General features: G+C 40.7%; 2 protein-coding genes across 2 annotated transcripts in view; one reads left to right on the top strand and one right to left on the bottom strand.

Annotated features, from left to right (window-relative positions):
* LOC134657759 (nucleolar protein dao-5-like) overlaps window positions 1-12,407 on the top strand; it is a 29,630-nt gene extending 17,223 nt beyond the window's left edge. Inside the window, exons 3-12 of the mRNA XM_063513323.1 lie at window positions 1,417-1,818; window positions 2,152-2,363; window positions 2,422-2,790; window positions 2,835-3,015; window positions 3,789-3,851; window positions 6,797-7,079; window positions 7,552-7,677; window positions 8,282-8,467; window positions 10,463-10,656; window positions 12,240-12,407. Of these exons, the coding sequence (XP_063369393.1) occupies window positions 1,417-1,818; window positions 2,152-2,363; window positions 2,422-2,790; window positions 2,835-3,015; window positions 3,789-3,851; window positions 6,797-7,079; window positions 7,552-7,677; window positions 8,282-8,467; window positions 10,463-10,656; window positions 12,240-12,407 (2,184 nt within the window). The remainder of the gene's footprint in view (window positions 1-1,416; window positions 1,819-2,151; window positions 2,364-2,421; window positions 2,791-2,834; window positions 3,016-3,788; window positions 3,852-6,796; window positions 7,080-7,551; window positions 7,678-8,281; window positions 8,468-10,462; window positions 10,657-12,239) is intronic.
* Window positions 1-23,432, bottom strand: part of LOC134657522 (small ribosomal subunit protein bS18m) — a 268,775-nt gene that overhangs the window by 194,962 nt on the left and 50,381 nt on the right. The gene's annotated exons all lie outside the window — the stretch shown is intronic.

Genomic DNA, 23,432 nt, shown 5'->3' with positions numbered 1-23,432 from the left:
TATTTCCTGTCTTCGCTCTTGCTTGTGAGTATTATTCCTTGCTGCTTTTGTAGTTTATAACGCATCTAGAAAAACCGGACATGTGCGAGTCGGACTCGCCCACCGAGGGTTCCGTACTTTTTAGTAGGTATTTGTTGTTATAGCGGCAACAGAAATACATCATCTGTGAAAATTTCAACTGTCTAGCTATCACGGTTCATGAGATACAGCCTAGTGACAGATACACAGAGACAGACGGACAGAGGAGTCTTAGTAATAGGGTCCCGTTTCTACCATTTGGGTACGGAACCCTAATAAACAAAAGTAGCAGAATGCCTTTAAGCTCTGTGAGGTCTTGGTTAAAGTTAAAACGTTGAGTAAATAATCCCGCGTCAAAGACTAGGTATCCTCGTCTTGTTAATTAGTATTAGTACACCGTGCGAGAGGGACGGGTGATGGTTTGTCGCGCGAACCGCGACCTGAAAGACTGTTGTGCTGCATATCATACTTCTCTAGTTATTCATTCATGTTTAACGTCATCAATATTTAAAGAGGTGGTGGGTAAAGTGTCTGTAGTACAGACAGTACCTAGTCACTTGCAATAATATGTTACTCTTCGAAGGCCGCAAAAATATGTGACACACTCTTATGGTTCTACAGATATTTTTGTGGCCTCTTGTGTAACATATTATTGCAGGTGACTGTACAGACTCTGCATTACTTCATTATGTCATGTTCAATTAATACATTTCATCATAATACTATCAAAAGATAAAAAAAATATGATTCAGATGTTAATATCATCATCATCATAACTTTAAAGCTTTAAGAGCTTTGCTCTTGTCGGTAGAGTAATCGCCTATCTTTTATTTCTTGTGCAAGTCTTAATTTCTTCATACGACGCATTATTTTTTACTTGGCTGATTTTAAAATAATGTGAACGAAAAAACATGTGATTATGTGACTAATTATTTCGACCAATACAAAATGTTGTGCTTCATCGACTAAATGACCGAGTCACGTTCTTTACATTATTTTAATATAGCATAACTGTTATTTTACGGCAAGGTTCATCTACTTTGCACGATTACTTCAATTCAAACTAGTTAAATCGATGTTATGTCTGAAATTCGTTATTAATAACGAGAATGTAGGTGTGAATTATAAAAAAAGCATAATATTTTGGAACATAATCGATTACGTGCTCTCTTAAATAAATAAAAAATTAGAACTCACTTTCGGGTTTATTTTACTGTATATCTAAAATCTAAAAAAATGCCTTAAAGTACCACGCAAAAATGTGGGAACTTTTATTTTATTGCCAGATCGATAATACTGTCGATTCTGAAGAGATCACAAAAAAGTTCTGAAAAAGTTCTTTTAGCTCTGAAAAGATTTGTTACAACTTCTAAAATAAAAATCTTTTTACTTTCCCAGCGACAAACAGACAGTCCAGTGAGAGATATGAAAAAGAAAATGGCGGCCAACGCTGAAAAGGAAAAGAACGCCGCAGAACAAGCCACCAGCAAGCCCGCAGAAAAACTCACAGATAAATCCACAGAAAAACCAGCGGAGAAACCAAAAGCCGCTGAGAAGCCGGCTGATAAGAAAGATAAAGCGCCTGAGAAGCCGATTGAGAAGAAAGACAAAGCTGCTGAGAAGGACAAGCCAGTTGAAAAGAAAGATAAAGCACCTGAGAAGCCAGTTGAAAAGAAGGATAAACCTGTTGAGAAGCCAGTTGAGAAGAAAGATAAACCTGCTGATAAGCTAACTGACAAGAAGGAGGGACAGAGTGAAAAGAAGAAGGAAGAGAATGGCAAAGGAGAAAGCAGTGGGAAGGTGAGTGATTTACTCGTAAGATTAAGTTATCCGCCCGACTCACGCTTGACTGCATATTTCTAATAGGTTTTGCTGTCATATATAGGTAAATGTGTAATATTTCAAAAATTTTGACCCAGTGGCTTCGGAAGTAAACGGGGGAGGGGTAGGGAATGGTCAGACTCACAAGGGATCTTATAAGGGTTCCGTTTTTTCCATTTGAGGTACGGAACCCTAAAAACCGCATAGAAATCGGTCATACTTACGCTATAGAATGATTTAGCTAGAACCCTAAATGGCGTAACAATCACGGAGCGTGATGGTACTAAACGAATGTACTCATATGTATTGCAGATAGAGAAACCAGCAGCAAACGGCCGCCCCAAACAGAACGGCAGCACCACCACAAACGGAACGGTGAGTCCCGACTCGGACTCCATATCGGACGCGGACGAAACTGAACAGTTCCCGGAACTGGCTTACGATGATTCCGACGTGGATTGGGAGCCAGGCATGGACTGTCCAAGCCGGAGCTTCACCAGGCGCGAACAGGTAACAGCTACATTCTGAACTGGACCTTATGTCGCCGCAATAAGACAGGGAAACCAGCAGCAACCCAAACAGAACGGCAGCACAAACGGAACTCACGGACTCGGTGTCAGATGTGGATGAAACTGAACAGTTCCCGGAACTGGCTTACGATGATTCCGACGTGGATTGGGAGCCAGGCATGGAATGTCCAAGCCGAAGCTTGACCAGGCGCGAACAGGTAACAGCTATTCTGAACTGGACCTTATGTCGCCGCAATAAGACAGGGAAACCAGCAGCAACCCAAACAGAACGGCGGCACAAACGGAACGGTGAGTCCCTCGGACTCGGGTGTCAGATGTGGATGAAACTGAACAGTTCCCGGAACTGGCTTACGATGATTCCGACGTGGATTGGGAGCCAGGCATGGACTGTCCAAGCCGGAGCTTCACCAGGCGCGAACAGGTAACAGCTACATTCTGAACTGGACCTTATGTCTTCGCGATAAGGCAGGGAAACCAGCAGCAACCCAAACAGAACGGCAGCATAAACGGAACGGTGAGTCCCACGGACTCGGTGTCAGATGTGGATGAAACTGAACAGTTCCCGGAACTGGCGTACGATGATTCCGACGTGGATTGGGAGCCAGGCATGGACTGTCCAAGCCGGAGCTTCACCAGGCGCGAACAGGTAACAGCTACGTTCTGAACTGGACCTTATGTCGCCGCGATAAGGCAGGGAAACCAGCAGCAACCCAACAGAACGGCAGCACAAACGGACCGGTGAGTCCCACGGACTCGGTGTCAGATGTGCATGAAACTGAACAGTTCCCGGAACTGGCTTACGATAATTCAGATGTGGAGCGCAGCCTCCCTAGGTGAAAAAGTCTTTAGTTCAGTTTAAAAAGGATTTTCAACATCCTATTCCCAGTCGGTAGGATCTATCCGTAGGGACATGTCCCGTTTTGCACAGGCCGGATACGGAATTATCCAAAACTCTTATGATTAATTCCAGAGTAATAGAAATTCCCAACATTTTTTATTGCGAGCTTTTATTTAACTTAATATGTTTGTATGTAAGTTCAAATTTTCGATCATTTATTGAAATGCAATTGTGTTGAAATTTACCATACTTGTAAATGCGGTGGCAATGCAGTATATATTAATATGACATCAAACTAATCTGGTGATGGAAATCCAAGGCCAATGGGACTCATTGAAAAAACAACGTAACTATTAAAATATATTTCGGGGATCTCTGAAACGGCTCTAACGATTTCGATGAAATTTACTATATGGGGGTTTTCGGGGGCGAAAAATCGATCTAGCTAGGTCTTATCTCTGAGAAAACGCACATTTTTTAGTTTTTATATGGTCTCCCAAATATTATTAACACTAAACAGTCCCACATAACCACTAATAATTAACTCCCCACTCGATACTAATGTGTGAATGTTGGCGAAGGTGAAGGCGACTCGCACCCCGGAGACGCCACGACCGGCATCAGATAAACAGGATACAGATGACGTAAGTCTCATCCCTGCTGCATGCTGCATGACATGACCAATCCAACGACCTCTCTTCCTTCCTTTCTTTCTCTCTTCCTTCCTTCCTCTCTCTGTCTTCCTTCCTTTCTCTCTCTCTCTTCCTTCCTTTCTCTCTCTCTCTCTTCATTCCTTTCTCTCTCTCTTCCTTCCTTTCTCTCTCTCTTCCTTCCTTTCTCTCTCTCTCTTCATTCCTTTCTCTCTCTCTTCCTTCCTTTCGCTCTCTCTCGTCCTTCCTTTCTCTCTCTCTTCATTCCTTTCTCTCTCTCTTCCTTCCTTTCTCTCTCTCTTCCTTCCTTTCTCTCTCTCTTCCTTCCTTTCTCTCTCTCTTCCTTCCTTTCTCTCTCTCTTCATTCCTTTCTCTCTCTCTTCATCCCTTTCTCTCTCTCTTCCTTCCTTTCTCTCTCTCTTCCTTCCTTTCTCTCTCTCTTCCTTCCTTTCTCTCTCTCTTCCTTCCTTTCTCTCTCTCTTCTCTTCTTTTTTGAAGTGAACACTTCTTTAGCGGCGCTGTGCACTTTTTGTGACGGGGAAAAAATGTTAAACTCGCGAGAGCGTAAGACGTAAGATGTCATTGAGTTTTCACTTCTGTCGGCACTCCCGGAGTGCAACCCTTGTTTTATTTTTAATATAAATGGGCTTACTCATGGCCACAGACTAGCCGAGGCGAAGACGTGGCCTACGATGGAGCGAGCCTGCCCAGGGGCCTATTTCTCGAACGGTATTAGTCTAATATTATTAGTGTGTTGTTATGGCAACCCATACGATTTGACAGTTTGTGGACTAATAATATTAGTCTAATATCGTTCGAGAAATGGGCCCCTGGAGGTGCCTGTTCACCCTTGATTTGAAGGTTGCCGGGTTATATGAGCTCGGAAATATAGACGCCGGCAAGGAATTCCATTCCTTGGCAGTGCGCATAAGAAACGAGGAAGCAAAGCGCTTCGTGCGAATTGGTGGAATATAGATATTCAAGTAAGGATGGAAACCGGCCGTGCGTCTCTCTTCTTCCTCGTGTTATCCCGGCATTTTGCCACAGCTCATGGGAGCCTGGGGTCCGCTTGACAACGCATCTCAAGAATTGATGTAGGCACTAGTTTTTACGAAAGCGACTGCCATCTGAACTTCCAACCCAGAGGGGAAACTAGGCCTTATTGGGATTAGTCCGGTTTCCTCACGATGTTTTCCTTCACGATGTTTTCGAATAGAGAGTGAATCTTCTGTAGTTTCTGTACCTAGTACTATTATTTATTTTGTGAGACTAAATATACTTCAGAATCGCGGAAAAGGAAATTTGCAATTTTCACAAAAACCGCACGTCACCATAAGGTCATAGTTGTAGCACCTAAGCACACAGCTGGTGAATATTTAAATAAGTTAACGATTCGCATTTACCATTGTCTCTTGACCCACTTGAATGTGCACTGTTTTGATTACTCAAGTGAAACCTTGCGTCTCAAGGATATTTTTGTTTAATTATGAATATGCAATTTTAAGACGGTCTTGAGAGTAGACCTGTGCGGATATCACGCTTTTTTATCACCTGTCATGTCGTGCGTCACTTTCGCAGTTTCATACTTGTTAGAAGGGTCTCTATTGCTTCCCAAAAAGTTTTAAGTCAATGTATTGTTTGTCCGCATTTTCATTAGTCATATTATAATTTGTTTCGTTTAGAAACGCATAACTTTTCAGGACTGCCATAAAACAAACCTAACCTAACCTATCTATAAGATAACCTTACAAAAATCCTGAATAGTTAACGGTTTCAGTTTTAAGACATACAATACATATATATCATTAGATAATATGACAAACAATACATTATGACTTAAAACTTTGAAACAAGGGACCCCTTGTTAAAACGTGACAGGCATGGTGACAAATGATAAAAACGGGCGACCATCTTAGCCCTACTGGGTAGTAGTACACTTACTATAAAAAAAGCGGCCAAGTGCGAGTCGGACTCGCCCATGAAGGGTTCCGTATTTAGGCGATTTATGACGTATAAAAAAAAACTACTTACTAGATCTCGTTCAAACCAATTTTCGGTGGAAGTTTACATGGTAATGTACATCATATATTTTTTTTAGTTTTATCATTCTCTTATTTTAGAAGTTACAGGGGGGGGGACACACATTTTACCACTTTCGAAGTGTCTCTCGCGCAAACTATTCAGTTTAGAAAAAAATGATATTACAAACCTCAATATAATTTTTGAAGACCTATCCATAGATACCCCACACGTATGGGTTTGATGAAAAAAAAATTTTTGAGTTTCAGTTCGATGTATGGGGAAAAATTTATTGTTTTTTTTCTATTTTTGTGTGAAAATCTTAATGCGGTTCACAGAATACATCTACTTACCAAGTTTCAACAGTATAGTTCTTATAGTTTCGGAGAAAAGTGGCTGTGACATACGGACGGACAGACAGACGGACAGACGGACAGACGGACAGACAGACAGACAGACAGACAGACAGACAGACATGACGAATCTATAAGGGTTCCGTTTTTTGCCATTTGGCTACGGAACCCTAAAAAAGAAGACAAAACAGGAAAAAACACTCGACATTAGTACAAAGGCGAACTTATCACTAAAGAGGTTAATGGTATTCGGAATTTTCACTGGATTGAATTTATTGTTTATAATTTTTTATTTGTTTATTAACTCAATAAAATATCTTTATCTTTATCTTTAATTGTTGTTAACTGTACCATAATTTTAAGATACCTACTAACAATCCTGCATGCTAACATTTTGTAAAACAACACTCTACAGACCACACACAAACGTAACATATAGTTTGGCAAGCCATTTCCGTCAGTAGAAAAAGGCGGCAAATAATGTAGATTTCGCGCCTTTTTCTACTGACAAAGTGGGTTCGCCGGAGTACTTTAACATAATATCTCTAATCAGTTGTATAATTTCAGTCAAAGGAATCGAAGGTCTTGAAACTCACGGAATCAGGCAAAGACACGCCGAAAGACAAGAAAACAGAGGCCAAATCCGATGCCAAATCGGAAGCTAAATCGGACTCAAAATCGGACGGAAAATCCCCTAAATCGGACGCTAAAAAAGCGGAGACGCCAAAGAAGGATGAAACTGTAAAAGTAGATGCTAAGAAAGATGTGAAGGAATCTCCGAAGAAAGGGAAAGAGGATAAATCAGAGATAGTTGAAGTCGAGGTTGTTGTGGAAATTGAGAACAATGGAGGTGAGTGAAGTTAGACTTTAGTTGTGTAGAAATAAGGATTATTTTCGAAGAATCGTCATAAAGCTTTGATTTAAACGAAATATTTATTTATCATCGTATTTAATTTTCAGTTTTTGACACATTGGACTGACAGACATAGACATGTTTGTAGATATACACTACTACTCTCTCAAAATGAAGGTTAATTTCTTAGGGAACAACTGAAAAACGTGTACTTGTATTGTGAATTTTTAACCCTTTTCCAGGCGTAGTACGATTTATCGCACAGTGACGCACACACGCCAATAGAACTTTAACTGTAGCACTCCGATTTAAGGTTCAAATTACGAGTAGATTGCACTTTCGGGAAATGTGGCTTGTCTTTAAGTTAATCTTCAAAGCCAGATTAATTGGAATATATTTGAAATTTTTGGGAAAACCTCGATTTAAAAAGGAACTTGAAGTACAGTAGTTTATTACTTTTCTTTTACAGACGCGTCAGAGGAATCCCGCAAGCCAGACACGAACTTCTCCAAATCGCGAGTTAAGGTGTCCCCGTACCGCCGGAGTATGCGTCTCGCAGACCAGACCACCAGCTCCATCGCTGCCAACTATACTGGTAATTGAATTCTGTACTATAAATACTATAATGTATTGCTGGTGGGTTCTCCAAAAAAATTACCCGCGGGTTAGGCCTTTTTCTTTCTTTTAGTGGGCCAGATAGGCAGTCTCGCATGCCATGTCTGACCCGCTTGACGAAGAGTACTGCCTCAAAATAGCCAAAAAATAAGATACATTGAAACATTTCAATTTCAGTAATTTCTTGATATTTCTCGGCCAGATAAGATAATAAAATTTATCCATGAGAACTTAAGCAGGATTCCACCAGAACGCCTGTGAACGTTCCTTTAATACTTCCAATTTGTGAAGCCTATTTTTGGTCTGAAAAATTTCATGGCTTTAATAAGTGAAAGACATCAACGCGCTACTATTTAATGAATACGAAGTGCGTTGATGTATATTTTGTACTATATTTTTATCTACAGAGACACTTATCTAATTTCGTTTAATTATTTGTGTTTTATAGTAGGCTAATATTATTTTAGTTGCCTCGTAGAAAAAAATTGACAAGCTTTTCAATTTTATACCTCACTTAGGCCACTCAGCACGGCACTCGACCGTAAAACTCTATTATATCGTATAAAATACCATTATTTTTTCAGGCAACAACACAACCATGGAGATGGATATCACAGAGTCATCTTCATTCATGGATGACACTATGGATGACAGCTACCTGAGCGGTCTCCGCTCCATAAAGGGTCGCCGCAGCTACAAGCTGCTCAAAGACATGCCGCCGAGGACAGACAGCGCCAATAGGAGCGTTCGCTCCGTCACTAGTATCACAGGTAACAAATATTACCCTCCTTTGGGCCACTTGCACCCACTAACTCGGGGTTAAGCGGATAAACCGTTAACCCCTCGTATGCGGCCTGTCAAATTTGATCATTGAAAAAGTGACCTTGACATTTAAAACAATAGATTTAAATTCTCACGCACGGATCCGTGTTTAAGCGTACGAACCCAGTGTCAAATTGTACTGGTAACCATGGTAAATCCAGGTTTAACCGGTTAACCCCGGGTTACTGATTGGTGCAAGTGGCCCTTAGCATTGCGCAATCGGGTAAAAATATATGGGGCGCCAGCCTAAAGCAGCTAATTTCTGCCGAGGTAAGTTAGAAGTGAGAGTCAAGCGAGGACTGTTAAACAGTCGAGGTTAATAAGATTTCAGATATCACATTTAACTACAAACTGCTCAAAGATATGCTGCCGAGGACCGCCAGCACCAATAGGAGCGTTCGCTCCGTCACTAGTATCACAGGTAACAAATATTACCCTCCTTAGGGCCACTTGCACCCACTAACTCGGGGTTAAGCGGATAAACCGTTAACCCCTCGTATGCGGCCTGTCAAATTTGATCATTGAAAAAGTGACCTTGACATTTAAAACAATAGATTTAAATTCTCACGCACGGATCCGTGTTTAAGCGTACGAACCCAGTGTCAAATTGTACTGGTAACCATGGTAAATCCAGGTTTAACCGGTTAACCCCGGGTTACTGATTGGTGCAAGTGGCCCTTAGCATTGCGCAATCGGGTAAAAATATATGGGGCGCCAGCCTAAAGCAGCTAATTTCTGCCGAGGTAAGTTAGAAGTGAGAGTCAAGCGAGGACTGTTAAACAGTCGAGGTTAATAAGATTTCAGATATCACATTTAACTACAAACTGCTCAAAGATATGCTGCCGAGGACCGCCAGCACCAATAGGAGCGTTCGCTCCGTCACTAGTATCACAGGTAACAAATATTACCCTCCTTAGGGCCACTTGCACCCACTAACTCGGGGTTAAGCGGATAAACCGTTAACCCCTCGTATGCGGCCTGTCAAATTTGATCATTGAAAAAGTGACCTTGACATTTAAAACAATAGATTTAAATTCTCACGCACGGATCCGTGTTTAAGCGTACGAAGGGTTAACCCAGTGTCAAATTGTACTGGTAACCATGGTAACTCCAGGTTTAACCGGTTAACCCCGGGTTACTGATTGGTGCAAGTGGCCCTTAGCATTGCGCAGTCGGGTAAAAATATATGGGGCGCCAGCCTAAAGCAGCTAATTTCTGCCGAGGTAAGTTAGAAGTGCGAGTCAAGCGAGGACTGTTAAACAGTCGAGGTTAATAAGATTTCAGATATAACATTTAACTACAAACTGCTCAAAGACATGCTGCCGAGGACCGCCAGTGCCAATAGGAGTGTCGGTTCTGTCACTAGTATTATGATACTAGTATATATAGTGTATATTTTATTACCCATTGGGTAATAAAATATTATCCTTAGCATCACATACAACAGCCAGAGACGGTAGCACGGTCGCATTTTTATCGCCTGTCACCCTGTCTGTCGCGTTCTAACAAGTGTGTAAGTGCAAAAGTGACGGGCATAGTGACAGGCGATAAAAATGGAATCATGCTACGCCCGCAGTGCTTAGGTAAACATTACATTATATTACCAAGATAAAATAGCAATAACCCGTTATTTACATTAGTATCTAATATCTGGGAGACCGAGCTTTATAAACCATATAAAAACTCAAAAATGCGCGTTTGCCTAGAGATAAGACCTAGCTAGATCGATTTTTCGCCCCCGAAAACCCTCATATAGCAAATTTCATCGAAATCGTTAGAGCTGTTTCCGAGATCCCCAAAATATATAAATATATATATGTATATGCAAAAATTGCTCGTTTAAAGGTATAAGATAAAAAAACTAACTGCAATAGCAAAACAGCATTCTTTTTTTATTTTTTTAGGGCTTTTAAAAATATTTATAATTTTAATTATCTTTCCAGTATCGGAAACTTCGTCCCGGCCCACCGCCCCCGTGGTCGGGCGCAAGCGCAAGCCCGAGCCCGAAGACAGCGTGTCCATCGCCAGCGAGGCCCGCGAGGCCGACAGTCCCATTGGGAAACGTCAGAGGCTGTTAGAGAGGCTCGCCCGGCCTTTTAAGAGAACCGTGCTTATGCCTGCTAGGAGGAATGCTGAGGTGAGTTCTTTACTAGATTATCACGAGGCCGAAAGTCCGAAAGGGACTGCTTGATGTTTCGGTCTTTCAGAAGAACTGTGTTTATGCCTGCTAGGAGGAATGTTGAGGTTCTTTAGATAATAACGAGGCCGAAAGTCCGAAAGAGACTGCTTGAAAGGATGTTTTTGGCCTTTCAGGAGACCTGTGTTTATGCCTGCTAGGAGGAATGCTGAGGTAAGTTCTTAATTAGATAATAACGAGGCCGAAAGTCAGACAGAGACTGCCTGAAAGGGTGTTTCGGCCTTTCAGAAGAACCGTGCTTATGTTTGCTTGGCGGAATGCTGAGGTAAGTTGTATAGAAGATCTTAGATAATAAAGACTGTTATACAATGTTTTAAAGAGTACACCGAGGCCCAAGAGGCCGACAAACCCGACTGGAAAAGGCAGAGGCTTCTAGAAAGGCAGGCCCGGTCTTTAAAGAGAAATTTGCTTATGTCTGCTACGAGGTATGCTGAGTTAAATTCTTCATTAGATAATCACGAGGCCGAAAGTCCGGTAGAAACTGAATGACAGGCTTGTTCGGCTTATTAGGAAAACTGTGCCTATGCTTGCTAGGAGGAATGCTGTAAGAGTACAGCGTGGCTCACGAGGCCGAAAGCATAGAGAAATATAGTAATAAGACAAGAGTGCTCACTCCATACACCAGTTCAGACTATTAATTTCAGTGTCTACATCTAGCATCGAGTAGCGGAACTATCAGTACTGCTACTTGACAACAGATGTAGCACCGACCGGAAAGTCTTATCTCAACAGCATAAGACATTCCGGTCGGTGCTACATCTATTGTCAAGTAGCAGTACTGATAGTTCCGCTACTCGATGCTAGATGCTAATAGTCTTTTTGGTACTAAAACTGATGTATGGAGTGAGCACTCTATGTATTTTTTTCTCTATGCCGAAAGTTTCTTTGACAAGTAGTAGAAGTAGCAATAGTTTGTTCGGGTTTTTGGAAGAATTGTCCTTCACAAGGATTACCGTGTTTTATATAATAATGGCGTCCGTTGGCATGATGACGGTCGAAGTATCGCGGGGCACTTTTGGATGAGACTAGCACAGGACCGGGACAAGTGGCGTACACGAACAGAGGCCTATGCTCAGCAGTGGGCGACCGAAGGCTAAAATGATGATGATGTAATAATGATTTATGGCTTTTTAGGGTTCCGTACCCAAAGGGTAAAAACGGGACCCTATTACTAAGACTCCGCTGTCCGTCCGTCCGTCTGTCACCAGGCTGTATCTCACGAACCGTGATAGCGAGACAGTTGAAATTTTCACAGATGATGTATTTCTGTTGCCGCTATAACAACAAATACTAAAAACAGAATAAAATAAAGATTTAAGTGGGGCTCCCATACAACAAACGTGATTTTTGACCGAAGTTAAGCAACGTCGGGCGGGGTCAGTACTTGGATGGGTGACCGTTTTTTTGCTTGTTTTGCTCTATTTTTTGTTGATGGTGCGGAACCCTGCGTGCGCGAGTCCGACTCGCACTTGGCCGGTTTTTTTTTGAGTCCAATTTCACTAAACTTTCTATTTGTCCTACAGATCGTGGGCATCAACACCGACCTGCCCCTGACTGCCCCAGTGGCGTCTACGTCTAACTTTGACCCCGAGACCCTCAAGACGGCCGCCGACATACAAGCCTCCCCCGCGGCTTTGCCCGTCGCCGCCGCGCCTACTGCCGAAGACGCCAAACGGTGCGTTATCATGTAAACTAAAATTATTATGTGCGTTCCACCATAGAGAAAAAAATACATAGAGTGCTCACTCCATACATCAGTTCAGACTATTAATTTCAGTGTCTACATCTAGCATCGAGTAGCGGAACTATCAGTACTGCTACTTGACAATAGATGTAGCACCGACCGGAAAGTCTTATCTCATCAGAGTTTCCGGTCGGTGGCTACATCTATTGTCGAGTAGCAGTACTGATAGTTCCGCTACTCGATGCTAGATGCTAATAGTCTTTTTGGTACTAAAACTGATGTATGGAGTGAGCACTCTATGTATTTTTTTCTCTATGGTTCCACGGAATTGTTTATCCTGTTTAGAAACACTATTTTTGATAGAGTTTCCATTCTCGGAGCAACTCGGAAAGGAATCCAAACGGGTACCATTCAGAAAATTTGCAAAAAAAGACTCAAGTTTCGTGTACGCTAGCCGAGGTGACAATCGCTATCGCTTCGACAACGAAACGCTTTGTCTCTATCACTCTTCCATATTAGTGCGACAGTGACAGTTGTGTTTCGATCGCTACGGAGCGCAAACGATTGGCATGTTGGCTACGCGGCCAGGGTGTGTGACGTCACGCCCGTCTATAATTTTTTTTTTTTAAAGTGTCGGGAACGGACACATTCGTGGAATGTTCCATTAATGGATCCAAGAACTATTGGACTGAAACTGGACTTATAAAAATGGCGCGTAATTATTAGGGTAAAATCACTCGATAAAGCACTTCCAACGAGTGAGTTGTAGAATTCGTTATACTTCCTAACAGATGCCTATCGCTTATTGAAAAAGCGAATGTCTACTGTTTTAAATACCTACACTTAACAATCCACATTGCCACATACAACACAACTACATTGTCTGTGGACACTAGTGTCAGTGTTACCTAACAAAACTTGAACCTTATTCCAAAGGCATAAGGTCTAATTTTGATCATTTAAGTGTTCCTATTAGTCCAATAGAGCGACCTTGGAGGCGCGGGTCGTTGACCGCAAAAACACTAGGGTTGACTACACTTAGAGATTTAAAAAACCGGCCAAGTGCGAGTCGGACTCGCGCACGGAGGGTTCCGCACCATCAACAAAAAAATGGAGCAAAACAAGCAAAAAAAACGGTCACCCATCCAAGTACTGACCCCGCCCGACGTTGCTTAACTTAGGTTAAAAATCACGTTTGTTTATGGGAGCCCCACTTAAATCTTTATTTTATTCTGTTTTTAGTATTTGTTGTTATAGCGGCAATAGAAATACATCATCTGTGAAAATTTCAACTGTCTAGCTATCACGGTTCGTGAGATACAGCCTGGTGACAGACGGACGGACGGACGGAAGGACAGCGGAGTCTTAGTAATAGGGTCCCGTTTTTACCTTTTGGGTACGGAACCCTAAAAAATAGTTCTTACTATAGTAAGTTCTTACTTAAAAAAGCGCTGGTGGCCTAGCGGTAAGAGCGTGCGACTTGCGATCCGGAGGTCGCGGGTTCGAACCCCGGCTCGTACCAATGAGTTTTTCGGAACTTATGTACGAAATATCATTTGATATTTACCAGTCGCTTTTCGGTGAAGGAAAACATCGTGAGGAAACCGGACTAATCCCAATACGGGCCTAGTTTACCCTCTGGGTTGGAAGGTCAGATGGCAGTCGCTTTCGTAAAAACTAGTGCCCACGCCAATTACCGGGATTAGTTGCCAAGCAAAAATGCCGGGACAACGCGAGTTCTTACTAAAGTAAGGACTCTAAGCACGGAGAATTTAGTAAGTTGTCCCGCTTGTACCTGTCTCTATCGCACGCGTAGGTATCACTATATTTATGTCGCGCTCGCTCAGAGACATTGATAGCCGGCATCATGAGCGGGACAGTAATATAATTAAGCTCGTGCGATAGAGATAGGAACAGACGATTCAACGCACTAAATTATTTGTGCTTGGTGTCCTTACTTTACCATAAGTGTCGAAACAACGGGTTGCACTCCGGGAGTGCCGGCAGAAGTGAAAACTCAATGACTGTTGCAAAATACACTATGTATAATTGAGGTTGACGCCATCTAGCGTTAGCGTTAATTACTTGAAACCTCTAAGCACATCACTGTTAGTACTCGAGTTATATTAATACCAGTTAGAGCGAAACTCACTAGATGGCATTTAAATCAATAAAGAAAAACTTAATGACATTACATGTAACAGTTTTTCCTGTAATGTCATTGAGTTTTTCTTTATTGATTTAAATGCCATCTAAATGAGTGGCCATCTACATCTTACGGTCACGTGATCGTCTTACGCTGTCTCGAGTTTAACCTTTTTTCACCCACCTCAAAAAGTGCACAGCGCCGCTAAAGAAGTTTTCACTTCAAAAACTGTTTAAGTCCACTAGTTCTTCGATCCACATAGATGGCGCTGCTCTGGGTTTCAATACGATTTATATGTACCTTCGAATTACTGTTTTATTATTAGCTAGTAGCTACTTATAATATCGGTTTATGTTTTGTACTGTCCCGTTACTATAATTGATTTATGTATGTAATTAAAATCATTGTTATGTACTACCAGAGCTCGCTAGTAAAATATATAATGAAGTAAATATATAATTTGCATTGTAAATAGTTCAAACTTAGTTTAGGTCACGCATAGTATATGAAACAATGAGATATATTGAAACGTGTTTTGAGCAGCCTGTAGGTGTGCCATACTGAAAGTTTCTGGATTCTGATATATGAGAAAACTTATTTTTTCTAAGTGGTCAGTCCAGGAATTTTCAGTATGACCACGTATTCGGTATTTTTGATAAGCTATATAATAGTACATTACGATACAATTGCGAAAAGTAGGAAATTGGCATCGAGTGGCGATACATTGAAACACGAGTTGCGAATTACCTATTCGCACATGTATCGTACAACGTTTTACAATACATATGGCCCTTTAAATTTTCGACATAGTTACGTAATGTGCTAATTATCATTAAAGTAGCGCCATATTGACGACCGGTCTGGCCTAGTGGGTAGTGACCCTGCCTGTGAATCCGCGGTCCTGGGTTCGAATCCCGGTAAGGGCATTTATTTGTGCGATGAGCACAGATATTTGTTCCTGAGTCATGGTTGTTTTCTATGTATTTAAGTATTTGTATATTATATATATCGTTGTCTGAGTACCCACAACACAGCCTAGAGCTTACCGTGGGGCTTAGTCAATTTGTGTAAAATGTTAGAGGACATTTATTTATATTTATTTATTTTATTTATGTACCTACTGTAAAAGTTCTTATAGCGCTAAAAATAGTGCTATAACGACTATAACTTATTAAGCTTCAAAACTACAGTTAGCGACAAATATAGTTAAGCATGTGTTAAAAATTATCTAAGCATAACTTTAACTAAGCGTGTACAGATGATTTTGAACACCTCGCCCGCTCAGTTAAAATCAGTACGCTAACAATTTCGTACATAGACGCGCCATTTCCTATCTCACGCGCATATTGCTGTCCCGCTCGCACAGGGTCATTGACCGCCGGCGTCATGGAAGGAACAGCAATATAATTACACGCGTGCGATAGAGATAGCAACAGTCGGATTAATGTACGGTATTCTTTGTGTTTAGCATCCTTACTTTACCTAAAGGCCGCTCAAATAGCGTTAATTGCAAATTGTGTGTTATACAATGGGAATATACTAATACATTATACAGTCGCCATCAGATATATCGGGGCGGCCAAGGTGCTCACAAATATCTGAACACGCACTCTATTAAGCTTAAAATAAATTTAAAAGTGGAAAAATTATTGCTGGCTATGGATGAGGTCTTGGTGGCTCAGATGGCAGAGCGCTGGAGTATCGATCCAGAGGCCGTGAGTTCGTCTCACCCGAGTAATTTTTCTACTTTAAATTTATTCTAAGCTTAATAGCATCGATCGCAGACGTTTCTGCTTGTTAAAAATTAAATACGCACTCTATTGTCAAGGGGTTAAAGTGCGTGTTCAGATATTTTTGAGCACCTCCACCCCTCCGATATATCTAATGGCGACTGTATGAGAACAATGGATTTGTTCGATCAAAAGTAATTATGTGAAAGACAAAGAAATTAAGTAAATATTTAGTTGTTGGTAGAGAGATTTAGGTGAAACCATAGACTAGGAATCCTCTAGACGGAGTTTAAAGCAATTCTTTCATAAAACCGATGCTGCCAAAAATACGGGGGTGCGGAGGACGAGGTGAGCGAATCCCGTGCCGTGATTGGTCCGTTCAAAGACACGGACCAATCACGGCACGGGATTCTGACACTTGACTCGAAGATGGAGTAAAACTACCGTATATTTGTGGCAGAGGGGGTAGCGTTACTATGCTCAGTCTAGAGGATGTCTTGTCTGTGGGTGAAACATATTGCTTACTTAGTGCGTTCAGCAATATAGGGTAGAACCTGATTGTTATTATGTATTGGTTTGGGTGGTAATCTATACATTTTAGGCCTGAAATGAATTTCAATGTTTGCCAAAGTTAATATCCCTAGACGTACGAGACAATACAATCCCATCAAAAAAGTTACACGAAAAAAATACAAGCTTCGCAACAAAAAAGTTGAGATCAAACTGTTCTTTTTTAAATGTCATTTGGATTTTTTAATAGGGAATATTACGCGAAACTCTGCGTAGGGGGCGCCACTACCACAATTACTTACAATTAATTACTTACAATCTGAGGGTCTACCGCAAACGAGAGTCGAAATTTTGTTATCTAACCTTATCACTCTTGCATATTCGAGCGATAAAGAGGCAGATAGCCGAGTTTCGATTTTCTCGTTTCACGGTACCTTTGTAAACAAACCGCCTTGATGTATCAATGTCATATTTTATTGTCTGTGAGAACTTGTCAAAAAACAGTTTAACCTTTTCCACGCCGTGTCAAACACAAAAGCTGTCACTCAGACGCCACATCATTGAAGTGTCAAAACTGAAGTTGAACATTATGTATAATATGCACGTAGGTCGATGTTGCTCTGTGGTATGTGACCGATTAATCGGTCTTTGGCGTTGAACGTACGGTGCGGATATATCGGTCATTGGCGTCCAAAAGGCACAGTATGTCCAAGTTACTCTATTTTTCGATGGGTGCTAGTGCTGCACTCTGGCGACAGAACATTTAGCCACATGAATGCGCGAGATCTACAGATCACGGAGCCACTAGTAGATTACACATTAATATTGTTTTGGCCTATAAAATGTCAGATTATCGCCCAAATCAAACCCTTCGTGTACTTAGTACACCGTTTTATACGCGACCTTTTTACTCCTTGACTTTCAGGAGTTTCAGGACGTGTTATGAACTGAAAAAAAAAAACGGGTTGCACTCCGGGAGTGCCGGCAGAAGTGAAAACTCAAACATTGTAACAGTTTTTCGATCAGGTCACGTCTTACGGTCACGTGACCTGTCGCGAGTTTAACATTTTTTTCCCCACAAAAAGTGCACAGCGCCGCTAAAGAAGTTTTCACTTCAACAAAATAGTACGATCATTTTTTACATCTATTAGGTTGTTTAGATAAGCCTTATAGTCACTATGTCTAGTGGTATTCATGAGAATTAGATAGTACCACAGACAATCCAACCTCTAGACATAGCATAGTCGCGCTACCCCCTCTGCCACACATACGGTAGCGTTACTCCATCTTCGAGTCAATCCCGTGCCGTGATTGGTCCGTGTCTTTGAACGGACCAATCACGGCACGGGATTCGCTCACCTCGTCCCCCCGCACCCCCGTATTTTTGGCAGCATCGGTTTCATGAAAGAATTGGCCTAAGCTCAGTCTAGAGGTTGGATTGTCAGTGGATAGTACCATCGCTCACACTGTTAACTGTACATCGGTGGACATTATGCCTTTTGAAATAAGGACCACCGATGTACAGTTAGAAGCGTTGCTGTGTTTACGCAGTTTGAAAAAAAGCGGCCAAGTGCGAGTCGGACTCGCCCGTGAAGGGTTCCGTATTTAGGCGATTTATGACGTATAAAAAAAAACTACTTACTAGATCTCGTTCAAACCAATTTTCGGTGGAAGTTTACATGGTAATGTACATCATATATTTTTTTTAGTTTTATCATTCTCTTATTTTAGAAGTTACAGGGGGGGGGGGGCACACATTTTACCACTTTGGAAGTGTCTCTCGCGCAAACTATTCAGTTTAGGTAAAAATGATATTAGAAACCTCAATATCATTTTTGAAGACCTATCCATAGATACCCCACACGTATGGGTTTGATGAAAAAAAAAAATTTGAGTTTCAGTTCGAAGTATGGGGAAACCCAAAAATTTATTGTTTTTTTTTCTATTTTTGTGTGAAAATCTTAATGCGGTTCACAGAATACATCTACTTACCAAGTTTCAACAGTATAGTTCTTATAGTTTCGGAGAAAAGTGGCTGTGACATACGGACGGACAGACAGACGGACAGACAGACAGACAGACATGACGAATCTATAAGGGTTTCGTTTTTTGCCATTTGGCTACGGAACCCTAAAAATGCCGTATAAGGTTATTGTGGATAAGCTCTTTCGTCGCATAACACATTATGGTTGATGACACATGTTGCATTTTATAATTAAATCTAGTTAAATAGATAGAAAATAAGCAATTTATCACAATACATTGAAACTTGAAAAAAAAAATTGTGCGTAAAAAAAAAAAACAAGACCGAGTCTCAAAAAAATTTATTTTAATTTCCAAATAGGAAAAAATACAAGACCTTTTGCCCTAAGACGGTATTTCCCAGGAATATGTATTAGATCGATGTATTCATCCTTCTATTCCAGGGAATTCTATATCGTCATGAAATTACTTGGATTAGTTTGTTATACCACTCATTAGTTACTTAGTCAAATGAAAACAATAGCTTATGGTGTATCTTTTGTTCTTAAAATGACTCGAGTGCTAAGATTTATGAGTAATTTTCTGTGACATTGCTTGTAAACTGAAGGAAAACCATAAAAATCATTGTCACTATAGATTTTCCTAAGACTTGGTAAATCATAGTTTAAAATGTACATTTACTAAGTAAGAAACCACTAGACATCCCACCTGAATACTGCCATTCATTGTCGCATCATCATCATCATTAGTAGAAAGTACCGCAAATGTCAGCAGGGAGATTGCCAAAATCCAAGCAAATGTCAGCAGGGAGATTGCCAAAATCCAAAAACGATAAGTTTGTCTTTTAAAACGCCTGATGATATGATATCAAATGGTTTGAAAAACGCAATTATTCTGCAAATCATAATGTACATATGTGTCTGTTTCATAATGAAGGGCATTAAAATACGAGCGTGGGTTTATGAAAGGAGCCTACAGGCGAGTTTCTTAATAACATCACACGAGTGTTTTAATGCCTAATTAATTAATTATGTACTTTATTTACACATAAATTATATGTCTCTATGAAGTGCTCAGGAACCGCATAGAGGGTTTATGTGTGTAGATAAGTAGATTTTATATAATTGCCAAAATTGCTTTTAAAGTATTAACGATAGTAATGCGGATGCAGTTCAAAGGTTCAAACGCCAAAAAAAAAACTACGCGAAATTAAATGCGTTTAAACGGGACAACACGTGAAATGCTTCTCTCATTGTAAGTTAATAAAATTGTCTCGGTTCATAGCACGTCCCAATTTAGTATTAAGATGTCACTGTACATAGTATGATTAGAGTTCCATACACTCTGTTAGCAAAGTCAATACTTATCTGCCACTAATCCACATTGCATTTATACAGTAACTTGTCCTGAAAAAATTATATTTGTGTCAATTTTTTCGGTTTCGAATGGATTGAAAGGTGAGATTTGCTTTGCTAACTAGGAGTCATTTTGGCCATAATAAATAATACTTTATACTAGGACAGAAATCTTGTTTGTAATAGATACAATCAGATAAAAAGGAATATGTTTTTGGATATTGTTACTGAACTTTAATCCCTAGTCCAATCAATGAAGTTTTGATTGGAGTAAGTATTATTTATGATGGCCCCGTCGCAGTTTTTATCACTTAACATTGAATATAGTTCCCGTAACAAATCGTGTTCGGAATCAATTATTTTTGTGCATTTTTACAATAAAGTATAGAAATTATTGATTGAGTTTTCTTGTTTTGGCCTTACCTATTAAGCTGCCTTACACTATACTATATAAATGTACAGACCAAGTACAGACTGAACAGTCACCACACGGGTTTGTTATGCCAGTTAGGGTTCTTGCTAAATTGGAAATTGTATACTATTCTATAGCGTAAGTATTGAACAACCGATTTAGACAGGACCACAGACAAGACATCCTCTAGACTGAGCATAGTAACGCTACCCCCTCTGCCACTATATACGGTAGTTTTACTGCATCTTCGAGTCAGTGTCAGAATCGCGTGCCGTGATTGGTCCGTGTCTTTGAACGGACCAATCACGGGGCACGGGATTCGCTCACCTCGTATTTTTGGCAGCATCGGTTTCATGAAATAATTGCTCTTAACTTCGTCTAGAGGATTCCTAGTCTATGAGATAGGACTCTAAATTGTGCAACAACCGCGGAGCGTGATGGTACCAAAATAAAGAAAGGTACCTTGATACCAAGCTGAGTGGAAACTATTTCAGTGGCGTTATAAAGTGTTTTTTGACATGTTAGCATTGACATGGATATCTAGGGACTGGCTTTACGGGCAATAATAATGAGGCATGACAGGGGCCAGTACAGCGGTGTGAAATCGCTACAACGCGATTGGTTGATGAGTTCGCATCACGCGCGCGATTGGTTGACGAGTTCGATTTAGACAGGACCACAGACAAGACATCCTCTAGACTGAGCATAGTAACGCTACCCCCTCTGCCACTATATACGGTAGTTTTACTGCATCTTCGAGTCAGTGTCAGAATCGCGTGCCGTGATTGGTCCGTGTCTTTGAACGGACCAATCACGGGGCACGGGATTCGCTCACCTCGTATTTTTGGCAGCATCGGTTTCATGAAATAATTGCTCTTAACTTCGTCTAGAGGGTTCCTAGTCTATGAGATAGGACTCTAAATTGTGCAACAACCGCGGAGCGTGATGGTACCAAAATAAAGAAAGGTACCTTGATACCAAGCTGAGTGGAAACTATTTCAGTGGCGTTATAAAGTGTTTTTTGACATGTTAGCATTGACATGGATATCTAGGGACTGGCTTTACGGGCAATAATAATGAGGCATGACAGGGGCCAGTACAGCGGTGTGAAATCGCTACAACCCGATTGGTTGATGAGTTCGCATCACGCGCGCGATTGGTTGACGAGTTCGCATTACGCGCGCTATTGGTCGCAACTAGTCGCGTTAGACTGCACGATTGGCCGGAATTCGTGGGTAGCACCGCTGAACTAGTACGATGTTTAGTGCCTCATTAGCCCGTCCTTAGATATTATACGTCAATGCATGTTAGTGAGTTTTTGTTGATTAAACGTCCTGAATATTTTTTTATTCTACTCACCTAAGGCACGCCGTGTCAAACACAAAAGCTGTCACTCGGTCGCCACGTCACCGAAGTGTCAAAACTGAAATTGAATTTTATGCATATGCACGTAGATCTATGTTGCTCTGTGATATGCGACCGATTAATCCGTCTTTGGCGTTGGACCTGCGGTGCTGGTATACCCGTCATTGGCGTCCAAAAGGTTAATTGCCTAGACGCCTAAGTTGTTTTCCTCACAAAAGAATACTGAATAGTGAGTAATAAATTTAATAATCTATATCTGCGGACGACTGTATAGCACTAATCGTGCAATAAATAACGTGTCAGCATTATAAAATCTTTCCAAATCACATATATTTTTAGTCGAAAAGGATCCGATTACAACAATATATTATGCTAATCATATTTGAGACCTTTAATCGCTAAATTATACTTTCATAACCGCCAAGCACGAATAATAAACTTGCGGGGTTCCGCAGCACCATTTACTCCATTACTTATTTGTTTATTTAACCCTTTTCTTGCCAAATTAAAAAAAATCGTGAGATCAAGCCTCTACTGCGCCTGACAGCAAAAAAGATGTTCTTAGAAAAAAATACAAAAAGAGGGTGTTAAATTATATATTTTGTAATGTAAGAGACATTGCCAAGAAAAGGGTTAAACTTAATTGCACAGTAAAAGTTGTACAAAAAGCGAGCTTAGTGCCAGAAGGCATATTCTACCAGTTAACCCTTAGGCCAACCAGAGATCAAATAGCAATAGGTGCGGGCAATATCTATTACTAAATAATTTATAATTAATGTTTATGCTAAGTAACATATTAGGTATTAGCAATAGGTACATAGGGCTAGCTCAGAACCCATTGACATGAATATATCTGGTACGTGTATTTGGTCAATAAATATTTTTTCACCTCAGCAGCTCCAACAAGGGTACTTTGCTACTTAAAAACAGTGAGCAAAATCGCATTTTGCTCACTGAGTGAGACACAATGAGCAAAATGCGATTTTGCTCACTCAGTGAGCAAAATGCGATTTTGCTCACTGTTTTTAAGTAGCAAAGTACCCTTGTTCGAGCTGCTGAGGTGAAAACTTAATTGTTGGTATATCTTAAGAAAACATGAGTGAATAGAGGTAAGTGATGAAGAAGGAATACATTTTTCGGGTTTTCTAATATGTTCTCACTGCTGAGGTGAAAAGTTTTGTGAACTACACGAGATCAAAGTTATTCACATCTCGTACGCTTTTGAGTCCCTTACTACGCTCAAGATTATAAATTAGATTCACTCGCTACGCTAGTATAGAATCTTTCGCTTGCACGGGACTCAAAATAAGCACTCGAAGAAATATCAAACTTTGATCTCTTGTTGTACAAATAACTATTATTTCTATACATTAATAATCAGTTATTCGAAAGTTTAAATCGATATTTTCCTTTCTCTCTGTCTGTACCCCGATATCTAAAAGTAAGAGCGAAAGGGAACGATTTACCTGCTGTACATTATAACACTGAACCCTCGAATCCTCCGATGTCCAAAAACAACCCGCCGTGTCCC

The sequence above is a fragment of the Cydia amplana genome, chromosome 20, assembly GCF_948474715.1.
Source record: "Cydia amplana chromosome 20, ilCydAmpl1.1, whole genome shotgun sequence".
Classification (NCBI taxonomy): domain Eukaryota; kingdom Metazoa; phylum Arthropoda; class Insecta; order Lepidoptera; family Tortricidae; genus Cydia; species Cydia amplana.
This window is presented reverse-complemented; position numbering and strand designations above follow the sequence as displayed.